Here is a 10,356-nt window from a genome sequence, read left to right as displayed (position 1 = left end):
AAATATTGAGGATTTAATAAAAAAATCAAATAAGATTTTATGTCAGAGTTTTTCGGTGTTTTATTTGAATTTAGGAAAAATGTGTGTTTTTCAAAATTGCATTTAGGGCCCAAATAAATGTTCACCTTGTGCGGCTTGATTTTAGAAGCCCGTGAAAATTTATTTCAGAATTTTTGGAGTCCGTTTAGTTTTTCTTTCTATTTTTTCTTCCGAGCGGAATAAAAAAAATCGGCGTTCGTCGTTTTTCTTTTTCTCGGATTAAATCCGCGATTTTTCTGATCGCGATTCCTGATCCGATTTTCGTTTTAGTTTAACTTTTTGCTCGTTTATCGGAATCAGGCGATTCAAGCACCTAGGGATTCGTCTCGAAACCCTCTATCCGTTTAACCAACTTAAACAAGTTTTTGCTACTGTAAAATTTGCCCTAGATCCATATTACTAGAACGAAGTTGTTTTCTTTCGCCGTTTGACTTTCGTTGCTTCGTTCGATTTGATTCTTTTTGCCAACCGGAGTTCTTAAGTTGAACCTTCTGGTTAGATCTCTTATTTGAGTTTTACCTGTGCATTAGATGAGTACTTATTGTATGCTTGTTTGTTTGTCTGCGATAGAATACCCGGAGTGCGCCGCCTGTTACTTCGAATCGTTAGGTTTCGCGGATCATCAGCAAGGCAAGTAACACTTTGATCATATCCCTTTCATACCCAGTTTTTGTTGCATTAGATCAAACCTCAAACAGTTGCATGGTTAGGATCTGAATTAAATTGTGGGATGGGAAGTAGATGAGGTAGTACCTATTACCTGTTTATTATCAAACCTTTGGGAGTTACTTCTACGTTTGCTTATTATGCCATGCTATGCTAGTAGACGTGGATTGGGTGAGTGAAATCCATGACAGATGTGAGATTGTTAATTAATGGTTTATCTAAGGTGGCAACTTAAACACACATTTGGGTGGATTGAGGCACCTGGGTATTCCAGGACTTGCCTGTTTTCTTTTGGACCGCCACCCAGGCTCAAAGGGATCATGAGACTATTCATACTAGAAACTTCCGTGTGCAGCCACAAGCTATTATGGGCTCTAGCATAGTTGACTAAGTCATCCGAACTCTTACAGTGGTAGACTAGCAGATGTAGGGGATGTAGGTGGTACGGTCTACCCATCATAAGGTGCTAGCATTTCTGAAAGACTATGTCTCGGTCATCCGTCTTCTCAAACACCATGTAGTGCGAGAAACCAAATGGAGACGATCGAGTCTTGTGGGGAAAAGTGCGCAAACCTCTGCAGAGTGTAATAAACTAATCATGGTTAGCCGTGTCCCCAGTTATGGACATCTTGAGTATCTAGTACTTGGATTTTCATGTGAATCTCAACATGTTACTCTAAATTAATTTTGTTGGGTTTTGTTAATGATGATGCTTAATTGGGATTGAGAATGCTATCAACCATTCTCAATGTTTAACAACCACCATGATAGTAATTAAATTTTATTCCTTTGAAGTAGGGAAAAATTAGCTTTACGCAAAACTGTAACCATAGAGCTTTCCACCAGCCAAATATGCATATAGTATAGCTGTTTCATTCCATTACTCTCTATGTGTTACCTTGCCAGCATATTCCATGTGCTGACCCGTTTTCGGGCTGCAACGTTAATGTTGCAGACTTTTCAGACGACGATTAAGGAGTTTTTAGGTCGTGGTCCTATACTCAGTGATGCCGTTGGAGTTGATGGACTCACTTATCTTCCAAGCCTTCCACTGTTATCATTATTAGATGGCCTTAAGCCATATTTATTGTAATAAGTTCTCTATGAAGACACTCGATGTAATAAGTGTGTGATTGCTACTCTGTTATAAATCCTCCGAGTACTATGTGGTGTCAGCATTACTGATCCAGGGATGACACCGGAGCACAGAGATCAGACTGTTTGAGGTTTGGTCGCTATAGAGAGTCTCCCACAACCTTGGGGGAGGCTTCTCTGATTACTTAATGCTTTGCCTGATCATCCTTTCAAGAAGAATGAAATACTTGATATCTTTTATGATGGACTAACCGATGCTTCCAAAGATTACCTGGATAGTTGTGCTGGTTGTATTTTCAGGGAAAGAACTGTTGATCAAGCTGAATTGCTATTGAATAATATGTTGAGTAATGAAAATAATTGGGCACTTCCTGAACCAACTCCTAAGACGACTCTGAAGAAAAGGGGTATTCTATTTGTCAGTCCTGAAGATATGCAAGAGGCAAAGAAATCTATGAAAGAAAAAGGTATTAAAGCTGAATATGTTAAGAATTTACCACCTATCGAAGAAATAGATGGTCTTGATAACCCAACACAGGTAGTAAAGGTAAATTCTCTCTATAGATTTGATAAATGTGAAATTCAATTTACTAAGTTTGTTAGCCAATGCTTGGATGAGTTTGATGACTTTATGGTTAAACAAGAAATTTCAATGCTTACGTTAGTAGACAATTGAAACATAATGCCGATATGCTTGAACACTTGAGTGATTATATGGCTATTGTTAAAGGTGAACTTAAACTTATTAGTAAACATGCTTCTATGGTTAGCACTCAAGTAGAAAAAGTGCTTAAAGCTCAGAATGATTTGCTCAATGAATTAAATAAAAAAATGATAATTCTGTTAGAGTTATGACCAAACTGAAATTTCCACCATGCTTGCTAATTATACTTTTAAGGGTGGAATACCAAAGATACTTGGGGATCCAGGAGTACCAACTTTACCATGCTCCATTAAAAGAAACTATGTTAAAACTGCTTTATGTGATCTTGGAGCCAGTGTTAGTGTTATGCCTCTCTCTTTATATCGTAGACTTGATTTGAATAAGTTGACACCTACTGAAATATCTTTACAAATGGCTGATAAATCAACTGCTATACCTGTTGGTATTTGTGAGGATGTGCAGGTTGTGGTTGCGAACGTTACTATTTTGACGGACTGTGTTACTCTTGATATTCCCGAGGACGATAGTATGTCTATGTCGGTGTACAAAAGTAGGGGCTCTCCTTTTGACCCCTTTACTTGTGCACCGGCAGTCAGAGCCGCGCCCGCGGCCACACCTAATAAGGCAGAGGAGGGAAGCCGGAGGGAAACCGAACCATAAGACAAACGAAGCAACGTCAAGGCCAGAAACACTGAAGAACAAAGGAGCAAGGTGGACTCCCCCGGCGTGACCCTTGCCAGGGTGACCTCCGCGGCCCTGGCAAGAGCCTTGCCGGGGCAACTTGCCCAACACCAGTAGAGCGAGCCACCCTTGAGCCCAGGAGTTCCAAACACCGCCGACGACTACATTGGAACCAAGGCTCCGGAGGCACCTCCGTGGTGACATGCAGATCTTTGTCAAGATCATGAACAGACAAAATCAGATGAGGACTAGAAGACGACGACCCCCGGCGAGATCCTTGCCGGGGACGACCGCGACGCCACGGCAAGACCCTTGCCGGGGGCCCGGCAAGACCCTTGTCGAGGACACCAGCAAGGCTGCAGTCAGGCCCGCGTCTACCAAAGCTCCACCGCCGTCCCCAAGCAGCTGCTAGCTCAACCAGCTGGGTGGGCACCTGCGTGGCGACGAGCGGCCTCTACACCGACCCAACAAGCACCTGCGTGGTGGCATGCAAGTCTTCCTGAAGTATCCATCACCGCGCCAGCCCAGCAGCCAGCCAACGTGGCGCCACGACACCTCGTCAGCTCAGACGTGTGTCAAAGCCAGGCGTGGCGGCGACAACTGGGACGTGCTTCCTTGCCGTCCCCGATAAAGTGGGAGGGGCACATCGGCAACGCATTAAATGCGTTTGTCCAATGGTGCTAGAGGATAGACTCATCCACTTTACATCTTTCCACCTCCTGTGTGCCACTGTGGCAACCCTTTTTTCCTATAAAAGGAGGTCCAAGGCGACCAGGAGGAGGATTCAGATCTTTTGGGCAAAGTTGCACCCCGTAGCTAGCTCAAGAACACAAGAACACTCTCAATACATCCACCAAAGCAAGACTAGGGTATTACGCATCTTTGCGGCCCGAACCTGGGTAAACAATCCATGTGCTTCCTGTCAGACCCGCTCTTTTCACAACCCCGCGCCCGCCAACCGTAGAAGGGATCCTAGTGATCCCATGGGTGTCGATTTCCTCCGACATCTTTGGCGCGCCAGTTAAGGGGTGCGCAGTTGTGAAAATATGGTCTAACAGTCAGCCTAGCAGTTCTTCATCATCATGTCTCCCAAGAAGAAGGCGGTCACAGCGATCGGGTTGTCGGGAGCCGGACGGCCCATACCGGTGCGGGCGAGCAGCGGGCCAGTCGCGGACAGAACCCGATGCATGGCCCGCGAGCACCAACATTACTCTGGCAGCCAGAGCCTGGCGAGCGGCGTCGTTCGCGCGCAAGACGACGAGCCGCACGCTGCCAAATCCAAAGATGGAGCCGGGCCCCTCGCAGGCGGCGTGGGGCCCTCCAAGGGTGGCATCGTGCCACCTACGGGCGGCACGGCGACCTCCAAGTCGCCTACGCCGGTGCCCACGACGCGCTTCTCAGGATGCGCACAACAAGCAGCGCCACCATGCTGGGGACCCCGAGCGCCGCCGTGGGAGGAGTCTCGTGCATCACTCGTGGGACGGAGGAAGCCAGCATGCCCGCCGAAGTGCTGGCGAAAATGGTACACAGCCGCTGGGCCATGATAGAGCTCCTTCTAACGTGGTTAGAAGTCGAGAGCGCCACGGTCCATGCAGCTTTCGCCGCCACCCACGCCAGCAGAAGCTTTGGCGCGCGCACAGCTGCTCCTCGACTTCCCTCCTGCCGCAGAAAAGCTCGACGAATGGAGAGCCACCATCCGGAGCCTTGTCGACATCACCAACAAAGACGAGCCACGGCCAGCGGGGCCCTCAGGTCGGTGCTCCGTCGAAGCACCGCACGCCAGCGGTGGGGGGGGCGGAGGTGTTGCGGCCATGGTGCACTCTCCTCCTTCACGCTAGCCGCTGCGGGTGTCGATCCGTCATGATGACACTTGTGATAACATTTCCATAGCGTCGTCCGATCCACGGACCCACCGCAACCAGCGCCAAGTTCTTCGGGAGCGAGCCCACGAAGACGCTTGAACCACCATCGAGCGACGGCGTGATACGTGCCACCAGTCAAACAAGCGGGCGGGGCCTGCTATGGACTACCCAGCACCGGGAGGCTCTGGCGGCCTACCTTACGAGGTGGGTTACCCAGCTTTTCCCCGTGTGTTGCGGTAGTTCTAGTGGCCGTCCCACCTCACGTTCAAGCCCGACGTCGGCAAGAAGTACAACGGCAAGACCCATCCGTCAGAGTTCCTCAGCATTTAAACCATGGCGATGCAAGCCGCTGGAGCTCGTGACGACAAGGTGCTTGCCAACTACTTCCGGTTGGCCCTGAAACCCAATGTCATGTCTTGGTTGATGCACTTGCCGGCGGATTCCATTTCTTCTTGGTCGGATCTGTGTCATGAGTTCGTTGGGGCCTTCACTAGAGGCCACCAAGCTCATGGCCAGGCAAGTGATTTGCATATCATTCCCCAGAAGGAAGGCGAAAACCTGCGCAAGTACATACAGAGGTTCAGCTGAGTGCAATACAACATCCCAGATGTTCATCCTGCCGCTGTGATCAGCGCATTCCATTAGAATATGCGTAACCGCAAGATGCGTGAAGAGCCGGCAATGAACAAGGTCAAGGACGTGGCCGAACTTTACGTTTTGGCCGATAGATGCACCCAGGCTGAAGAGGGAAGGAAGTACCCCGGTGAAGATGCCGGTGCGGAAACCGACTCTACCGATGAAGACACCGCCACCCCGACGAAGAAGGGTCGACATCACAATAGGAAACGCAAGGGCAAGGCCGTGCTTGCCATTGAGGGATCCGACGACATCGGCGCCACCAAGAAGGCCAAGGCAGACGACCCCGGCAAGGAGATTGCCGGGTGCGCCGCTTGCCGGGCCTTGGCGGCTGCCGACAAGCTAGGGGGCTCCAACAAGCAGTATTGAAAGATCGACCGCACCAAGGGCCACGACCTCCAGAACTACCGACAAGTTGAGCTGCTTGCTGAAAAGCAAAAAGCCAAGTATGAGAGGCGGGACAAGGAGATGGGTCAGGATGGTGCCGAAGGATCCGGCAAGAGCGTGGCGGCCAAGGAGGCCACGGCGGCAAGGACAACTAGCAAGAGAGGCCCGCTCGAGGCTGCGACAAGAAGCAGGAAGACGACGATCATGACGAGGACGACGAGTCCGGCGAGCATGAGTTCCAGAAGGCTACATAGGCCATGTGCGTCGATGGTGGCGCCTCGCTGCATACTTCTCACCGCCAGCTCAAGCAGTGGGTGCGTGAGATCACAACAGCAGAGCCGTCATTCGATGCTCAGAAGCCGCTGAAGTGGCCCAGCACGCCCATCATCTTTGACGCCGAGGACCACCCTAATCACACAACTGTGGTCGGGTGTTTGCCGTTGTTGGTTTCGCCAACGATATGCAACCTCAGGGTGAACAAGATGCTGGTTGAAGGTGGGCTTGTCTGAACTTGATCTCACCCGTTGTGATCAAAAGGCTACAAATTCCTGATGGAGACCTCGAGGAGACGGGTACGTTTCAAGGGGTCAACCCGGGAAGGAGTCAGCCGAAGGGCAAGGTCACGCTGCCCGTGACGTTTGGAGGCGAGCTGAACTACAGGATGGAGAAGATTGTCTTCGATGTAGCCGAGATTCCCTTGTCCTACAACGGGATTCTTGGCCGCCCAGCACTAGCCAAGTTCATGGCGGCATCACATTACACCTACAACATGCTGAAGATGCCTGGGCCGATGACCATCATCACCGTTCCTTGTGACAAGAAGGATATGCTAATTTGCGCCGACCGACTCTACCGAGAAGCAGTTGTAGCAGCTGACGCCAAGGCACTTGCTCCTGCCGCCGAAGTCCCGGGAGGGAAGAAGAAGGCCGGCAGGACCTCTCGCACCCACTCCAACAAGCGCACCTCTTCGGAGTGTTGTGCTACCGTCGAGGACGTGCCAGAGAGCTCCACCGGCAAGAGCAAGAAATCCAGAGCTGCTTCACCAGAGACCAAGAAGGTATCAGTCAAGGAGGATGGCACGGGAGGGGCTTTCACCATAAGCTCCACCCTCGACAGCAAATAGGAAAGCGTGCTTGTCACTTTCCTGCGGGCGAATGTCGATGTGTTTGCATGGCAAGCATCCGACACCCCCGGCGTTCCCAGGGAAGTGATTGAGCACCATCTTGCTGTCTATCCCCATGCGCGACCCGTCAAGCAGAAGGTCAGGAATCAAGCTTTGGAACGGCAAGAGTTCATCACAGAGGAGATCAGGAAGTTGGAAGCGACAGGCTTGGTGAGAGGAGTGCTCCATCCGACGTGGTTGGCCAATCCGGTAGTGGTGCGCGAGGCGAATGGGAAGTGGAGGCTGTGTATTGACTACATAGATATCAATAAGGCTTGCACTAAGGACCCCTTCCTGTTGCCGCGCATTGACCAGATTGTCGACTCCACAGCCGGGTGTGATCTGTTATCATTCCTTGACGCCTACTCGGGCTACCACCAGATCTTCATGACAAGAGAAGACAAAGAGAAGACAACATTCATCACCCCATGTGGTACGTATTGCTTTTTACAGATGCCTTTCGGGTTGAAGAGTGCTGGCTCAACGTTTGCAAGAGCAGTCCAAATTGGTTTTGAGCCCCAGCTACATAGAAATATGGAAGCTTATATGGGTGACATAGTGGTCAAAACCAAGGACAAGGCAACTCTTGTGCAAGATTTAGAAGAGACATTTGCCAACCTGCGCAAGATCAACCTCAAGTTGAACCCTGAGAAGTGTGTCTTTGGCGTTCTATCCAGAAAACTTCTCGGCTTCTTTGTGTCACATCGTGGGATTGAGGCAAATCCAGACAAGATCAAGGCTATTGAGCAGATTGAGGCGCCCAAGCGGATCAAGGATGTGCGTCCGCTCACTGGCTGCGTTACCGCCATGAGCAGATTCATCTCCAAGTCTGCTGAGTGTGGCCTTCCCTTTTTTTTAAATCTTAAAAAAGGCAGGCCCAATGGAGTGGACCCCAGAGGCTGAGGCAGCGCTGCAGGATTTGAAGAAATACCTCTCCTCTACAGTGATACTAGTTGCGCCTAAACCACAAGAGACGTTGTTGCTGTAACTGGCGGGAACGAATCAAGTGGTCAGCGCCGCACTAGTGGCACAGAGGGAGGTCGACGAAGAGGCGTGGCAACGGTGGGGCTGCCAGATGGCAAGCCAGAGATTCCCCCGGCAGGGCCTAGCGCCGGCGAGGCAAGGCCCCCCGGCAGAGTCTGACGCCGTTGGGACAGGTCCCGTGCAACCAGATGAGATGGTGCGGTGGAAGAAGATGATGCAGCACCCGGTTTACTTTGTTAGCCCCCTCTTGCAGGGGGTTAGGTCAAGGTACTCCGGTGTGCAGAAATTGCTCTTCGGACTCCTTATGGCCTCGAGGAAGCTGTGTCATTACTTCCAGGCACATGAAATCACCGTCGTCACCCGCCTCCCGCTGCAACGGATACTGCATAACCCGGACGCGACCGGGAGGATCGTGCAGTGGGCCTTGGAGTTGTCAAGCTTTGGTTTGAAGTTTGAAAGTACTTTGACAATCCAGAGTAGAGTCTTGGCGGAGTTCATTGCGGAATGGACCTCAACGCCCGACGAAGAGATCCAGGGGACCACTCTTCCCGACGAGGCGACAAGTCGCAACTGGATCATGTACTTTGAGGGGGCTTTCTCGCTACAAGGCGCCGGTACTGGCGTGCTGCTTGTTGCACCCACCGGAGAGCACCTCAAGTATGTAATCCAGATGCACTTCCCCAGGGAGATGTCCACGAACAACACTTCTGAATACGAGGGGTTGCTTGCCGGTCTCAGGATCGCGGCGGATCTCGGGGTTAAGAAGCTCATCGTCAGGGGTGATTCACAACTTGTCGTCAGGCAAGTCAACAAAAATTATCAGAGCCCATTGATGGAGGCCTACGTAGATGAGGTGAGGAAGCTGGAGGAGCGCTTTGATGGTATACAAGCGGAGCACGTTCCCGGGGCGGAGAACGACATCGCCGACTACCTGTCGAAGCGCCCCGCCTTCAAATTACCTGTGGAACCAGGTACTTTTGTGCTTCGGTTAACTCAACCATCCGTTGAACCATCAACAGAGTAGAACAAGCGGAGGAAATCAGGCCCCGGCAAGTACTTTCCCTCCGAGCCCCCTAGGGCCGCCGGCAAGGATGTTGCCGTGGATATTGAGCCTGCCAGGGGGCAGCCGACTCCGGCAAGGTGTCAAGCCCTAGCCGTAGAGATGGCCGCTCCATGGCAGAGGAAATGCCTTTGGTCTTTGCCATCGAGCCCCAGGCTCCGGCATGGGCACAACATACCGTCCGATTCCTCTAAATAGGGGAGCTTCCTGAGGAGCAGGAAGAAGCGGAGAAAGTAGGTCGTCGGTCTGCTATGTATCAGTTCGTCGATGACGTCCTGTACAGGAAAAGGCCGAACGGTGTGAAATTGAAGTGCATTCCCCGAGAGGAAGGACTGGAGTTGTTGGTAGAGATACACGGAGGCATATGTGGCTCCCACATAGTGTCGAGGGCCCTTGCCGGCAAGGCGTTCCGGCAAGGTTTCTTCTGGCCCACTGCCCTCCAGTATGCAATGGAACTAGTAACCAAGTGTGAAGCATGTCAGTTCCATTCGAAGAAGCTTCATCAACCAGCTCAAGCCCTTCAAACAATCCCTCTCTCCTAGCCATTCTCGGTCTGGGGGCTCGACATACCGAGCCCTTTCCCCCGCGCTGTCGGGGGCTTTGAGTACTTGTATGTTGCAATCGACAAGTTCACAAGGTGGCCGGAGGTGGAGGCAGTGAGAAAGGTGACAACACAGTCAGCTGTCAAGTTCTTCAAGGGGCTAGTCTGCCGTTTTGGTGTGCCCAACAAGGTCATGACCGACAACGGCACGCAGTTCACAAGCCACGCCTTCATGCAGTACATCCAAGACCTCGGCAGCAAGGTCTGTTTCGCTTCCGTGGCACACCCACGGAGCAACGGCCAAGCGGAGAGGGCAAATGCTGACGTACTGCGAGGCCTGAGAACAAAGACTTTTGACAAGCTGCACAAGAGCAGAAGGCGCTGGATTGATGAGTTGCCGGCGGTTCTTTGGTCGATCAGAACGACACCAAATCGAGCCACCGGCCAGACACCCTTTGCCCTAGTATACGGGGTAGAAGCAGTTCTCCCCACGGAACTCACATACGTGTCACCTCGAGTGCTCGCTTATGACGAGCTTGAGCAAGAGCAATTGCGGCAAGATGACGCAATGCTCCTTGA

At 51.3% G+C, this 10,356-nt stretch overlaps 1 protein-coding gene across 1 annotated transcript; it reads left to right on the top strand.

Annotated features, from left to right (window-relative positions):
* The first annotated feature begins 8,480 nt into the window (after positions 1–8,480).
* LOC147980180 (uncharacterized) lies at positions 8,481–9,200 on the top strand. Its single transcript, XM_087515503.1, has 2 exons — positions 8,481–8,833; positions 8,915–9,200. The coding sequence occupies exons 1-2, from the start codon at positions 8,481–8,483 to the stop codon at positions 9,198–9,200; spliced, it is 639 nt and encodes a 212-aa protein (XP_087371629.1).
* Positions 9,201–10,356: the final 1,156 nt, after the last annotated feature.

The sequence above is a fragment of the Triticum urartu genome, chromosome 3A (genome assembly GCF_056163025.1).
Source record: "Triticum urartu cultivar PI428250 chromosome 3A, HENAU_Tu73, whole genome shotgun sequence".
NCBI lineage: Eukaryota > Viridiplantae > Streptophyta > Magnoliopsida > Poales > Poaceae > Triticum > Triticum urartu.
The sequence above is the reverse complement of the archived record's forward strand: the minus strand, read 5'-3'. Positions and strand labels throughout refer to the sequence as shown.